At 44.6% G+C, this 16107-nt stretch overlaps 1 protein-coding gene across 1 annotated transcript; it reads left to right on the top strand.

Moving 5' to 3' along the window:
• The first annotated feature begins 9988 nt into the window (after positions 1-9988).
• PLK2 (polo like kinase 2) lies at positions 9989-15693 on the top strand. Its single transcript, XM_038530642.1, has 14 exons — positions 9989-10276; positions 10720-10827; positions 10973-11089; positions 11291-11420; positions 11659-11746; positions 12079-12174; positions 12285-12483; positions 12574-12721; positions 13060-13157; positions 13472-13601; positions 13845-14085; positions 14197-14326; positions 14643-14753; positions 14889-15693. Exons 1-14 carry the CDS (start codon positions 10004-10006, stop codon positions 15078-15080), a joined length of 2061 nt encoding a protein of 686 aa, XP_038386570.1. The 5' UTR covers positions 9989-10003; the 3' UTR covers positions 15081-15693.
• Positions 15694-16107: the final 414 nt, after the last annotated feature.

Genomic DNA, 16107 nt, shown 5'->3' with positions numbered 1-16107 from the left:
ATTAGGCAATAGAGAGCAAATGGTTCTTCTAGAGTCTCATCTGCACTCATAAGAAGAGAGACTGAAATTAAAACCATTCTGAAATACCATTTCCTACCTATGGAAATGCCAAAATCCTAAAGCTTGTGTGAACATACTAAATTGGTAAAGTGTGGAAGAAACCAGTACTCTGGTATATTGCTGGTGGGAAAGCAAATTGGTACAATCTCAGTGAAAGGTAATTTGGTAGATTCTACCGAAATTTGAAATTCATGGGCATCTTTACCTCTAGGAATTTATCCTGTGGAGATAATGCAACATATAAAATGATGGATAACAGGCATCAGCAAATAAAGCAGCCCACTGGCTACATTTAGTTCAAAGTCTGTTTTTGCAAATAAGCTTTTATTGTAAAACAGCCATGCCTGTTTGCTTACACATTGTCTCCAGTCGCCTTTATGCTACAACAGCAGAGGTGAATGGCTGGGATGGAGACCATATGGTCTACAAGGCCTAAAATATTTACTACCTGGCCCTTTGTAGAAACAGTTTGCCAACTCCTGATGTATAGGGCTATTTACTGGAGCATTGTTTCCAACAACTGGAGACTAGAATAAACCTAAGTATCTCCAGCAAGGGGTCTGATTAAATAAACGATGGTACATTCATATTATGAAAATGTAGGCAACTGTAAAAACAAAATGAGGCTTTTGAAGTACTGATATGGTAAGATCTCCAAAATAAATATTGTGAAAAGCAAGTAGGACAGCATATGGTATAGTACAGCATGTTGCCTTGGAGACAAAAAGAAAGGGAAAATATAATTTTACAGGCTTAAATATGCATAAAGCATAACGTTTCTAGGAGGAAAAGCTGACCACTTTTTTATAGGTTTTAATGTTTAAGCCAAGAAAATAGGTTACCTAGTGAAAAATACATATAAAAATACATTTTTAGTGACAGTGTATAGCTCATCAAAGAAGCCTTCCCAGTCCACTCTCCCTCTGTTACTATCATCTGGGTAAGATTTCTGATGCATACAGCGCTTTATACACTCTATTTGGTTATTAGTTTTCTTCTACAGATGTATGAAAGTTCCATGAGGACAGTTACACTGGTTTCTTCAGTGCTACATTCCCAATGTCTACAATAATATGTGGCACAGAGTAGAAACTCAATTATTTTCCAGATAAACAAATTTATAAGTATAAAACTACTGAGAATAGACAGACCCTAGGGATGTCTGGGTGACTCAGTGATTGAGTGTTTGCCTTTGGCTCAGGTTGTGATCCCGGGGTCCTGGGATCAAGTCCCATGTCAGGCTCCCTGCATGGAGCCTGCTTCTCTCTCTGCCTGTGTCTCTGCCTCTCTCTCTCTCTCGCTCTCGCGCGCTCTCTCTCTCTCTGTCTCTCATGAATGAATAAATAAAATCTTAAAAAAAAAAGAAATAGACAAATCCTAGATTTGATCTTGCATAAATTACTGAGCCTCCCTATGTCTCAGTTTCCCCTTACGGAACATGAAGATTCTTTTATTAGGTTATTGTGATTAAATAAGCCAAGGCACAGAATGTGCTTAAAGCAGTGAGCTGACACACAGTAAAAGATCAGTAGTGTTGTTACTACCTAATACTCAGAAGAAAGGAAGGGGCAAGACGAGCATTAGCAAGGACACGAGGAACGGACAGGAATTTAATCCAAGGCTCAGGGGAGAGATTTCTCTCTCCAGCATCTGGTTTACTGAAAGGTGCTGAACAAAAATGAATGGAACTACCAAGGAGGAAGAGTGAGCAAAAAAGCACTGGTTTTGTTTGCCCTTTTGGTTTGTTTTTGACTCGGGGAAATGGAAATAGAGAGGAAGAGGTGGGGAGATGCATATAGGAGGTTATAACCACCAGCCAACGGAGAAAACACTCAGGACTTGGAATGTGAGGGAAGCTGCAGCTTAGCCGCTGGCTGATAAAGGCTGGGGAGAGGCAGGTGTGCTGCTCTCAGAGCCTGTCCAGGGGATGCCACAGAGGAAATGGCTTCCCAGGCTCTGCTCCAAGTGCCTGCCCTGGAAAACAGCTTGTGAGTGGCTGTGCAGGTGGAAAGTGAGCTGCTGCACTTGAGAAGTCTCAAAACTACCCTGCTCAAACAATATCCCCTCCCACCCCCATACTCCTCCATCCACCAACACTTCTATATCCACACCTGACTCAGTTTGGGGGAAGTCGGGGATGCAAAGAGCATTCCTGGCTCTGAAGGCTCAATGCAGTGCCTACAACCCAGGATCTCTAGCCACTGGGGAAACAGCAAAGCCCTGGAGGCAATAGAGACATAGGGCTGCTGGCTCCTCACTGTGTAGCAGCAATGACAGGTTGGAAACTTGGAGGCTCTTTTTGTTTAACGTAATTGTGAAAAAAAAATCAAATATATAGAATTGGGGCAAAAAGGGTACAGTGAATACTCACAGATCCACCAACAAATCCAAGAACTGTTTACATATATTTCCCTCTCTTGCCATTTAAAGTTTGTTACAAACATCATAACATGCTTAAACTTAAATGGTGCAGCATGTATCTCTCACAATGGGGGGACTCTCATATATATAGCTAAAATACTCAGTGCTACCGTGCTTCAAAAAACACACAGTAATTCCTTAATACCTAGTTCACACTCATATTTTCTCACTTATTCCCAAAATGCATTTTGTAGCTCAGTTGTTCACACTAACATCTTCAATTGAAGACAAAAGGAGGCATTCTGTTAGGACTCCTAAGTCAATTCTGCAGGAACCACTACTTACTCTCTTTGGCTTTTCGAAGAAACCAGGCTAGATGTCTTATAAAATGTCCATTTTCTGAATTTATTTTATCCTTTCCCGGTGGTTTCATTTACTTTATTCCTTTGTCCTCTGTATTTCCTTTGAACTTCAAGTTAAAAATGCGGGCTAAGGTTTCTCTTGAACATTTCTTAGGAAGAACCCATCACAGGAAGACTGTAATTCCCGTGGCATCCCAGCAGGTGTCCCATATTCCTGATAGTTAGGTCTCTGTGTTGAGGTGGTGTCAGTCTCATCTCACCATGATAAAAGTGCACCACCCCAGCCCCACATATTACTGGTAGTCATCTGTGGGGTAACCCACAGAAAAATCTGCCCATCAGCCATTCATCTAATGGTTCCATCCACACTGAGGAGTCTTACTACAGCCAGTTATTTCATACAGAGTTGCAGAATGGAGGTTTTCTCATACTGTCCATTCTTTCTGTATTTATTAGTTGGTATTCTTCTGTAAAAATATTTCCTCATCACCAGAGGCAGTGGGTAGTGGATGGGACAGAGGAGAAATTGGATGAAGGTAGTCAAAGGTACAAACTTTTAGTTAAAAGATAAAAAAGTACTAGGAATGTAGGGAACAACATGATAAGCATAGTTGAAACTGCTGTAGGATATACAGTTGACTGGTTCACACGGTGGGGTTTAGAGGCACTGACCCCTATGCCATGCAGCTGAAAAATTGTGGACAACTTTTGACTTCCCCAAAACTTAACTGCTGATAGCCTACTGTTGACCAGAAGCTCTAGTGATACCATAGTCAATTAACACATACTCTGTGTATTATATGTATTACACACTATATTCTTACATTAAAGTAATCAGAGAGGGCACCTGGGTAGCTCAGCTGGTTAAGCATCTGCCTTCAGCTCAGGTCATATCCCAGGGTTCTGGGCTCGAGTCCCACATCGGGCTTCCTGCTCAGTGGAGAGTTTGCTTCTTCTGCTCTTTCCCCCTCCTCTTGATCATTCTCTCTCTCAAATAAATAATAAATAAAATCTTTAAAGAAAAATGAAAAATAAGACAATGTTAAGAAAATTTTAAGGAAAAGAAAATACATTTTCAGTACTATATTTGTCCCCTCCCCCCAAAAATCCTGCATATAAGTGAATCTATGCAGATTCTAAGAGTTCTCATCACAAGAAAAAGAAAGTGTTTTTTTCTTTTACTTTGTATCTAAGTGAGCTGATATATGTTAACTGAATGTATTGTGGTAATCATTTCATGATATTTGTATGACAAAATTATACTGTTTAAGATTAAACTTATATACTGTGGTATATCAATTATATCTCAATAAAATTGGAAAAAATATCCTCATTAACTGTGGGCTTGTTACCTTGAACTGTAAGAATAAATTAATATAATCCCTTTTGGAATTAGGATCAATTTTGGAATTAGGATTTGGTGTAACGGTCATCTCCAATATGGGCAAGGAAGTTTTTATTTCCATTTTTTTAGAGTATCATTGTATTCTCATGAATTTTTATGTTTCAAGTGTATTAATCAGTTATAGTCACTATTTTTTAAAATGCAGATCCATTCAGACAAAAGAGGTAGAAGATACTTTTTTTTTCAAAGTTTTCTAGAGTTTAAATTTTTAGACCCAAACTTTTCTAGAGTTTAAATTGACATTTGCCAATTCAAATTTGGCTAATAGAGTTGTACTTAATTTTTTAATTTTATACTCATTTCTTAAAATGAGAATTTTATTTTAAAATAATAGTAACATAATTGTCTATTTGCTTTATTTAGCTCTCTACTATACATAAAAAGATTTCCAAATATCAATACCAATATTACTATTAACAATAAAATCACTGAATTTGCTGCTTTTTCTCCTTAGGATATATCCTTCCGATATATCCTCTCCGATTTTACAATAGGAGAGCACATCTCTCATCTGTCCATTGTCCATCCATGCATCCCTCTGCCCAAAACTTAACTCTTGTTCATTTCCACCAGGTGTAAATTCCTCTGGAGCCCCCCCCCCCCCCGCCCCAAATAGGGAAAATTTGAGACTGCAGAGCTCTGTAAGAAACTTCTTCCAAGTGGCAAACTGTGGCAAGACCTCATACCACAACTTTTCTTTTTTTTTCTCCTTTCTTTCTCTTTTCCATTTTTTTTTTATTTTATTCCTTCCCCCCTCCAAGACTTAGAATTTAGAAGCCAGATGGTTATGACAAAGACAGGTATTAACACATGTATTTGAGTTAGAACACAAAGTCAGTTTTGACCAATCAGTTTAATAGCGAAGACTGTGTTTGCCAATTAAATTATACAAAGGAAGTTTTCCATAAAATGAAGATGTAGCTCTATAGTTTTGGCAAATATGTATCTAAGGCATACACAGAACATCCACTGTTTCAGATGGTGTATTAATTATGACTGCTAATCTTATTGAAAATTTACATATCAACTCAAAAATGTGGGGTGGGGTACATAATTTTCAGAATTTATTAGCACATTGACCAAAAACCTTAAGTCCTGTGAGTAAGAGGACCTGAAGAAAGAGAAAAGGATCAGAAAAAGTGAGGGCATAGGGAGAGAACCAGTAGAGAAGGCAGATGAGAATGCAGAAGTCAAGTATGACGACAAAGAGGAGGGATAACGAAAGTGCCAAACATTGCAGAAAGGTCAAGGAGAATGATAATTCGATAGTAATCTTTATGAATGCAGTTGCAGGTGGGATAGAGTTAAGAGTCTGTTTAGAACATTCAAAAAGGTGGGCAGTAATGATGAGAAAAATAGAGTATCATTTACAATACCATCTGGCCAGATCACTGGGGCTAAAATGACTTAGACCAAAGAGCAACTCAAGATACTGGACACTGAAGACCACTGAAAGCAGCCATATCTGGGAGGGGAGCAGAGGAATGAAATTGCTGCTTGGATGATAATGCCAAGAAATACGTAACAGAGGAGTAGGGGAGAAGACCACCTTAGGATTGTTGCTCATTGTATCTTATGAGTTTTTAAAGTGTAGTTTTATCTACACTTTATTGCCTCCTTTACGGTTTCTATGTTTTTCAAATTTTTAACAATGAAAAGGGAATAAAGAGATTTTGTTTCAAAATAAGAAGTTAAAAAAAAAACAAAGAAGGTGAAAATAAACTATGTCCTCAACCTACGTCAGACTAAAAAGTCTCTGGACAGCTAAGAAAACTATCAACAAAATGAACAGGCAACCTGTGAAATGGGAGAAAATATTTGCCAACCTCTTATCTGTCAAGGAGTTAATATCTAAAATATGGAAGGAACTCATACAACAAAAAGCCACAAAAAACACAAAATTAAAAGTGGGCAAAAAGGGACACCTGGCTCAGTGGTTGAGCATTTCCCTTGGGCTTGGGGCATGATCCTGGGGTCCGAGATCAAGTCCCGTTGAGCCTGTTTCTCCCTCTGCCTATGTGTCTGCCTCTCTCTCTATGTGTCTCTCATGAATAAATATATAAAATCTTTAAAATAAATAAATAAATAAATAAATGAAAGAAAGAAAGAAAGGAATTTAAAAAATGGGCAAGGATTTTGAATAGACATTTTTCCAAAGACAACATATAAATTGGCCAACAAGGACATAAAAAGGTTCTCAACATCATTAATTATCAGGAAATGCAAAATGAAACCAGAATGAGATATTGCATCGTACCTTTTAGAATGTCTGCTTTCAGAAAGATGAAAGCCACCAAATGCAGGCCAGCATTTGGGGAAAAGGAAACCTTGTGCACTCTTGAGGGAAATGTAGATACAGTTTATGTATAAAACATGATGGAGGTTCCTCAAGAAATTACTAATAGAAGTATAACATGACCCAGCAATCCCACTTCTGGGTATATATCCAAAGGAAACAAAATCATAACTACAGACGTACTGGTACTGCCATGCTCTGCAGCATGGTTCACCATAGCCAAGGAACACCTTAAGTCTCCATCAATGGAGAAAGGAGAATGGATAAAGAAAATGTAACCTGACATACACAAAATGGAATAGTATTCAGTGATAAAAAAAATAAAAAGGATATCCTGCCATTTGTGACAACATGGATGGACCCTGAGGCCATTCTCCTAAGTGAAACGAGTCAGAAAGAGAAACACAAACACTGTATGTTCTTACTTATATCTGGAAACAAAAAAACTGAACTCATAGCAGAGACCAGAATGGTGGCTGGGAGATGTGGGGGCCAGCAGCACAAAATGGGTGAAGGAGGTCAAAAGGTACAAACTTTCTGTTAACAAGATTAAATAAGTCTTGGGGGTGTAATGTACAGCATGGTAACTAGAGTTAATAATATTATTCATATATCTGAAAGTTGTTAAGAAGGTAGATCTTAAAATTCCTCATCAAAAGAAAAAAAATCTAATGATTTGAAGTGATGGCAACTTACCGTGTTAACCATCCCATGGTATTTACATGTGTCAAATCAACATGTTGTACACCTGAAATGAATACAGTGTTACATCTCAATCATATCTTGATTTCCAAAAAAATCTTTTATTACCCGATACTCAGAAAATTGACTGCCTATATTTGCTAATATTATCTTGTCTTATTCTTGAATTTAAGTCCTTCCCCCATCTGGAGTAGACTGTCTGTATACAGTGTGTGTTACCGCCTGAGCCACATCCTCCCAAAATTCATGTGTTGAAGCCCTAACCCTTAGAACACGACTGTACTTGGGACGTCAGGACACAGGAGACAGGTCTCAGGAGAAACCAAGCCTGCCCACACCTTGAGCTTAGACTTCCGGACTCCGGAACTGTGAGAAAAATTTCTGTCATTGGAGCCCCTAATCTGTGGAATTTTGCTCCGGCAGCCCTGGAAAAGTCATCCAGTGTGAGAGAGGGATTTTGCTTCGTTTTGCTATGGAAAAGCCACCGGATTCTAGTTCTCTTTACTGAACGGTCCCCTGCTTTGCTCACGGACGTCAGGACTCTTTGGTCATATATCAAAGTCCCATATACTGTGGGCCCACTTCCAGACACCGTACTTCTTGCATCTGATCAGTCTATCCCTGAGAGGGCTCTGTTTGCTTACCCTCGGCAGCTTCACTACAAGTCCTGACAGCTGGTGGAGAAAGGCCTTCCACCTTTGCTTAATCTTTGAAGGGACTTTGCTATTTTTGATCCCTTCCACTGTCCTATAAAGCTTGGAATCAGCTTGCCGGGTGTCACCAGACATCACCCTGGGGTTTTCACAGCTATAGAGCTACAGAGAAACACTATTTTGTAATTAAAGAATGCTCTCCGTGGGAAAGGACACGTCTTCCTTCCCTTTTGGCGAGGTGGCCTGCGATTCTGGTTCTGTCCGCCTGAGGGCACCACAAACCGAAAAATGCGATCCCGACAGTGGGCCTGAGGCGCTCCGCGCACGCCCGCCCGCGCGGCACACGGTGGTCCTCCGCGTGGTCCACACCGGACTGTTCGGGAGCGTAGACCCGGATTTCATGCGGAACGTCCGCGGTCGACCGAATGCTGAGGTCCATTTGGCAAAGATCCGTACGCCGGTGTGCAGTAACCAAAGAACTGAAGTAAGGATGAGAAACGTCCCGAGCATCTGTTCTTCGCGGCCCTCTTCGCCGAGAAGGCCGTCAGCGGAGAGTGGAGCAAGTTCCTCACCGACCCCTGAAGTAAAGGGACGGCGTGGGACGGCTCTGGACGTGCAGGCGGGCTTCTCCAGGCAGCAGGCCTGCTCCAGGCTGGCGAACGGGTCTGCGTGCATCTGGGGAGCAGAGGGCACCCCTGGGCTCATGGCTACAGGGTGGATGGTGTGAATGTTCGTCCCCACCCCCACCCCCACGCCCCCTCCGGCCCCGTCACCCTGGGAGCAAAGTCTACTTTCACTTGGGAGAAACAGGCCTGGGCTCGCCCTCACCTGCTGCAAGCGCCCCGGGCCTTTCCCTGTCGACCGGGGAATGGCAGCGACGCCCCCCGTGCCCTAGGGGGCGAGCGTAGGGCGCGGAAGGTCGGCCGCGGCTCCCTTCAGGGACGGGGGACGGGCGCGGACCTCCAGGGCGCGCAGGACTGAGGGGCCCTTCCTCCGAGCGCCCCCCGGGGGCTCCCGCGAGCCGCGCGTGCACACACTGACCGGCATCTAGGAGCACGGAGGGTCTGCTGCGTCTCATTAGCCGAGGCGCGGCTCCCGCTCGTTGGCAGAGCCCGAGGGCGTGCGGACACCCGCACCGAGGCCCGTGCCGAGCCCGGCTCCTACCTGCACGGGCGGAAGCGCAGCCCGTCCCAGGCGGGACGCTGTAGGGTGACAGGAGGCACCTCGGGCCCCGGGCGCGGTGCCCCTCACGCAAGGGTGAGCAGGACAAGAAGGTGTCCCCGGGTCAGCAAAAGCGAGCAGTCGGATCTGGGGCTCGGAGCAGCTCGCGGTGCCCCGCGGGGACAGGGCCTTGCACGCCCGCCGTCCCTCCCCGGCCCCGGGCGCCGCGTGGGCTCCGAGCCGCGCGCAGGACGCCCGGGGGGAGAGGCCCCCTGCCGCCTCCGGTCAGGGCAGGCCCGCTCGCCGCGGCGCCCGCACTTCTGGAACCTCCCGCGAGGGGACGCCCGCGCGCCCCAGTGCAGGGCGCCCCGAGGGGCAGTTCCGCGGGCGCCCCCTCCGCGGTCACCGCCTGCCCTCCCGCGGGGAAGGGTCCCCGCGACCGCAGGCCCGGGCCCGCCGCTGCTCGCGACGCCGCCCCGAGAGGCCCGGCCTTTCGCGGGGAGCCCGGCCCGCGGGGCCGCAACTGGGCGCGAGGCGGCGGGGCGCGACCCCGCAGCGACCCCCCGACGGCCCGGGGAGGCCTCGCGCGCATGCGCCGCGGACCCCGGACGCAGCGCCCCCGACTGGCGGCGCCAGGGAGCGGGCCGGGGTCGAGGGGACCCGCGTCCGCCGGGCGCTCTCCTCGCCGCGGGGGGAGCGCGGGCGGGGGCCGCCCGCGGCGGCGAGCGCTCCCCGAGGCCGGCCCGTCGGGGCCCGCACGCCGGCGGCAGCGGGAAGCCCGCGGCGGCTCCCGACCTCGCGGCGGCCCGGCGCGCGCTTCGGCGGCCGGGGGGCGGGGCGTCTCCCGTGACGTCACATCGCGTCCGGAGTCTCCGCCCCCCCCGGCGGCCCGTATATAAGCCTCGGCCGGGCGGCCGCACTCTCACAAGTGGACGCGGACGGCGCGGGCGCGGGCGCGGGCAGGGGCAGTCGGCGGGGCTCGAGGGCCGGGCGGCGGGCGGCGATGGAGCTCTTGCGGACTATCACGTACCAGCCGGCCGCCGGCACCAAGATGTGCGAGCAGGCGCTGGGCAAGGCTTGCGGCGGGGACTCCAAGAAGAAGCGGCCGCCGCAGCCCCCCGAGGAGCCGCCGCCGCCGCCGCAGCCCGCGGGCCAGGGGCCGCCGGCGGCGCCGCACCACCACCACCACCACGCGCACTCGGGCGCCGAGGTCTCGCGGATTATCGTGGACCCCACGACGGGGAAGCGCTACTGCCGGGGCAAAGTGCTGGGCAAGGTGACGAGCGGCGGGCGGCGCGGCCGGGCACCCCCGTCCGGGGGGCGGGCGGGCGGGCGGCGGGTGCGGGCGGGACCCGGGCGCTCGGCGCCCTGCGCTGCCCTCTGGGCCCGCGAGCCCGCAGCGCGGCTCCCCGCGCCGCCCCCACCTGCGCCCCGCGGCTTTCTTTTTCTTTTTTTCTTTCTGACATTTATTTTTGATTCCCCCCCTCCCCAAAGCTTTGTAAAGGGAGAAGGCATGCTCTTCCCTTCCCGAAGGAGCTTTCAAAAAAAGTACAGCGCATGCGACTGTCCACCCTTCCTTCCCCGTAATTTTGCTTTTCCCCTCTCATTTTTAGGTATTTTTTAAGAAATGCGTGCTGTCCTTTTTTTTTTTTTTTTTTCTTGTTTTTTCTTTTTTTCCCCCTGCCCCACTCAATGCTCTCTCTCTCGGCTTTGTTTCAGGGTGGCTTTGCCAAATGTTACGAGATGACAGATTTGACAAACAACAAAGTGTATGCTGCAAAAATCATTCCTCACAGCAGAGTAGCTAAACCTCATCAAAGGGAAAAGGTGTGTATGACTGTTGAGTAAAGTATTTTCTTTGTGCGCAGGGATGGCCCTTCCCTCTTAAGAAAATGTCTTCTGCATGTGTAAGCAACTGGCTCTTGAAAGGTGACAGAAGGCTTATAAGTCTTGTCTCGCCCTTTTCTTTCAGATCGACAAAGAAATAGAGCTTCACAGAATCCTCCATCATAAGCACGTAGTGCAATTTTACCACTACTTTGAGGACAAAGAAAACATTTACATTCTCTTGGAATACTGCAGTAGAAGGGTGAGCTTTAACTCCTCTTGGAGTTCATTTACTTCCCCCAAACTGGAGCGGGCTTCACACTGCATTTTATCTGGGATTTTAGCTGCGGTGGGAATTATGATATCGTAGTGTTCCCTATCATCACTCAACCTGCAAAAGGAAACTACTGATTTTGATGACTTTGTTTGACAGATTCTCTTTTTCTCCTTCTCCTCCTCCTAGTCCATGGCTCATATCTTGAAAGCAAGGAAGGTGTTGACAGAGCCAGAAGTCCGATACTACCTCAGGCAGATTGTGTCTGGACTGAAGTACCTTCATGAACAAGAAATCTTACACCGAGATCTCAAACTAGGTAAGCCCTATGTTCCAAACACTGAACTTCTGCATCAGGGAGAGGTGTTCTTTTCTTCTCCGTCTCCCTTGTTACGCATTAATGTTCTTAATTGGGATCTAGCCTATGTAATCTTTCTTTTTAATCTGTGACTTTAACAGTAAACAACTGGCTGCCTGCCTCCAAAGAGGATGTGTGTGTGTATTTGGTTAGAACGTCTTTTCAAGGGGATTCAGGTTTTGCTTTGTTTATTATCCAGGGAACTTTTTTATTAACGAAGCCATGGAATTAAAAGTCGGGGACTTCGGTTTGGCAGCCAGGCTGGAACCCTTGGAGCACAGAAGGAGGTAAGAGTCAAAGATATATCCTAAAAAAAAAAAAAAAAAAAAAAAAAAAAAAGATATATCCTGACAGGGTTTTATGAAGATCAAATACACCCTTATTTTTTTTTTTCAATTAATGTTTTGGAGAAGGTGAATTCATACTAAAGTCCACAAACCACAATAATATTAATAATTATTAAGTCGCTCTATCAAATGTTAATTGTTGAGATGCCAAAAATGAAAAGTCAGATTTTTCTAAACAGGAATTTAATGCAATACTCCTAAGGTTTTATCCAGAGAACTAAGTGTAAACAGTAGAACAGTTCTTAATGAGGTCTTCATATTTTGTTTTCCAGAACAATATGTGGTACCCCAAACTATCTCTCTCCTGAAGTCCTCAACAAACAAGGACATGGCTGTGAATCAGATATTTGGGCCTTAGGTTGTGTAATGTAAGTAAATGCACCAAAATGATGAAAAAGCAAATTTGGATTTCGATTTTAACAATGGAAAAGAACTGCTTTGTGACCATTTCTAAAAAAAAGTGTCCTTTTGCACACAGGTATACAATGTTACTAGGAAGACCCCCCTTCGAAACTACAAATCTGAAAGAAACTTACAGGTGCATAAGAGAAGCAAGGTATACAATGCCATCGTCATTGCTGGCTCCTGCTAAGCACTTGATAGCTAGCATGTTGTCCAAAAATCCAGAGGATCGTCCCAGTTTGGATGACATCATTCGACATGAATTTTTTTTGCAGGTTGGTGCTTTTCTTGTGTCTTTTTATTACATGCTATCAATCACAGTTACCGAAATGGTTATACTTAAAGTCTTTTTTGACACTCCACAGGGCTTCACTCCAGACAGACTCTCTTCTAGCTGTTGTCATACAGTTCCAGATTTCCACTTGTCAAGCCCGGCTAAGAATTTCTTTAAGAAAGCAGCTGCTGCTCTTTTTGGTGGCAAAAAAGACAAAGCAAGATATATTGACACACATAGTAAGTTATAAGACTTCTTTTGCTCTTCAGTCTCCAGTGTTATATTTATAGTGGATTAAGTTAGTTAAAAGATAACAGCCAGTATGTTTGAACGCTGTTGAACTTTTTATAGCGTGATAAATCTGCATTCCAAAATGTGATGGCTAGCTTTTTTTCCCCTACCATACACATTAAAGTGTGCTTCGTGCATAATTGCCCCTGATGGTGATGGCAATATGCTGGTTTTGCCTTGAATCCTCATAAGCTGGTTATTAATGCAAAAGGAGGAAATGTGGCTAGTTTTGTTCCTACCTTGTTAGCCTAGATTAATGCTCATAATTTTTGTCTTTGATTTACAGATAGAGTGTCTAAAGAAGATGAAGAAATTTACAAGCTTAGGCATGATTTGAAAAAGACTTCGATAACTCAGCAGCCCAGCAAACACAGGACAGATGAGGTATGCTGGAAAAGAATAAAATAGATATAAACACACTGTATCATTTTGTTCTTTGTTAGTTATCACATGGATTATGATTATCAGGATTCAAGTACGTTGTATTTACTTAAAGCTTCCCTTTTCCCCTTTTAAAAGGGAAGATTTTGCTTCTCAGTTTAATAGTTGCATGCACTTGAGTCACTGAAATATCGTTTGTGCCCATTGCTTTATGATCAGCTTTCCCAGCAATTGCCACAATCTCCCCTTAACCTAGCATTCCCAACCTGAAATGAATTTGAGATGCTTGACTCATTGTCTACTCTTCTCTTTTCTAGGAGCTCCAGCCACCTACCACTACAGTTGCCAGATCTGGAACACCTGCAGTAGAAAATAAGCAGCAGATTGGAGATGCTATTCGCATGATAGTCAGAGGGACTCTTGGCAGCTGCAGCAGTAGCAGTGAATGTAAGTAGCTGTCAATGGCATTTTCCATAAAACTATAAATGCCAGTGCTTAATACTAAGTAACTGGAGTCCCTTTGTTTTATGGCCTGATTTAACATAGAAGAGGTAAAATCAGAGGACTTGGAAAAAGGCAAGGAACAGTTTTGAGTCCTCTATCCTTAGAGGTCACGGAGGGAAAGTTAGCAGCCCCTCAAAGCCTAAGGTTTTATCGTTAATTATTTTATATTTTTCTCTGACTTTTCAGGCCTTGAAGACAGTACCATGGGAAGTGTCGCAGACACAGTGGCAAGAGTCCTTCGAGGATGTCTAGAAAACATGCCAGAAGCTGACTGCATTCCCAAAGAGCAGCTGAGCACTTCCTTTCAGTGGGTCACCAAATGGGTCGATTACTCTAACAAATATGGCTTTGGGTACCAGCTCTCAGACCACACTGTAGGTGTCCTTTTCAACAATGGTGCTCACATGAGCCTCCTTCCAGACAAAAAGTAAGTGTATCCAGTTAATGAAGTCCTGTCACTTCTTTAGTCTTGCACTAAAGAAATCTAGAAACAATGACTAACTGCTTCTCTTCTCTCCCTATGGTTCCTGTTTTTCAGAACAGTTCACTATTATGCAGAGCTTGGCCAGTGCTCTGTTTTCCCAGCAACAGATGCTCCTGAACAATTCATTAGTCAAGTGACGGTGCTCAAATACTTCTCTCATTACATGGAGGAGAACCTCATGGATGTAAGTACATCCTAGATGTGGCTTTTGAGCAGTGATATTTGAAGTGTAGTCCACACACACACACACACACACACACACACACGCACACAAAGTGTAGTCCACAGACCAGTAGCATCATTACAGCTCCGAGGCTTGTGAGAGGTGCAGATGCTTATGTCCTACTCCAGCTCTACTGAATCAGAATCTCTCTGGGAGGTGGGACCAGGAAGCTCCAGGCCATTCCAATGCCTGCTCAAATTGGAGAGGCATTTGCCTAGAAAAATTGAGTGCAAACTGCAAAATCTGTCTGGGTATTTACTCTCCCAATTTCTTCTAGGGTGGAGATCTGCCTAGCGTTACCGATATTCGAAGACCTCGGCTCTACCTCCTTCAGTGGCTGAAATCTGATAAGGCCTTAATGATGCTCTTCAATGATGGCACCTTTCAGGTAAGCGAACCTTTCAGGAATGTGTGTATTTAGTTCACAAAAAATGATTTCTTAACTAGCCATTTAATAACTGGACACACTTGACTAATTCCTGAATATTTAGAGATGTCTAATATCTATGTCTACTTTTAAAAGGTGAATTTCTACCACGATCATACGAAAATAATCATCTGTAGCCAAAATGAAGAATATCTTCTCACCTACATTAACGAGGACAGGATATCTACAACGTTCAGACTGACAACTCTGCTGATGTCCGGCTGTTCATCAGAATTAAAAAATCGGATGGAATATGCTCTGAACATGCTCTTACAGAGATGTAACTAAAAGACTTCTTGAATGGACCCTATGGGACTCCTCTTTTCCACTGTGAGATCTACGGGGAAGCCAATCAGATGATCTACAGCATGTTGAAAAAGATGGACAGGTGGTGGTACGAAAACAATTCCTCTATGGCCTGCAGGACTGGATGGAACCAGACCAGGCTGAGGCATACAGTTCTTAACTTTGGACAATCTGAGAGTGAACCAGAATGCAGTTTTTCTTGACGTACCTGTTTTAAAAGGTTTTTCAGACAATTTCACAGAAAGGTGCATTGACTTCTCTCTGTTGAGAGCATTTCAGACAGAGGACTTGGAACTGTGAATATACTTCCCAAAGGGGAGGGAGAAGGGAGGAAGCTCCCATGTTGTTTAAAGGCTGTAATCGGAGCAGCTTTTGGCTGCTCAACTGTGAACTATGGCCATCTATAATTTTTTTTTTTTTTTTGTTAATTTTTGAAGACACTTGTGGCTGGAAAAGTGCATTCCTTGTTAATAAACTTTTTATTTATTACAGCCAAAAGACCAGTATTTATTATCAAAATGTTTCTTTTTTTTTTTTTTTTTTTTATGTTGACCATTTTAAACTGTTGGCAATAAAGAGTATGAAAAAGCAGAAACAGTGGTCTGTCTTTGGTATGGTGCATCACCTCATCACAACATTCTTCGATCATGGATTCTTGGCCCTCTGTGGCGTGGCGTGACGTGTACAGAAGCATGCTAGAAAGTTAGATCTTTGATTTTTTTGTTTGTAGGAAGTAAATCCTTAACACCTGAAGTACAATCAAACATCTTCTGAGTAGATGTAGCTTGAGAAGATTATATCCAAAATACTGCTCCTATTACAACCAAAATATAGACCTACTCAATCCACGACCAATTTCCCTCTGGAGTATTTCCTTAAAACTCATTTAGCTTGGAGCTGAAAGCCAGAGCAATCTTGTGTAAACAGACCTCTGTTATGTGTCAATAGGTACAGGAAGCTTATCTTAATATGGGCAAAACTCTGTGCTTTATAATATTTGCACCACCTA

This window comes from Canis lupus, chromosome 2, assembly GCF_011100685.1.
Source record: "Canis lupus familiaris isolate Mischka breed German Shepherd chromosome 2, alternate assembly UU_Cfam_GSD_1.0, whole genome shotgun sequence".
Classification (NCBI taxonomy): Eukaryota; Metazoa; Chordata; class Mammalia; order Carnivora; family Canidae; genus Canis; species Canis lupus.
Note: the sequence above shows the minus strand (reverse complement) of the source record. Positions and strands in the feature narration are given on the sequence as shown.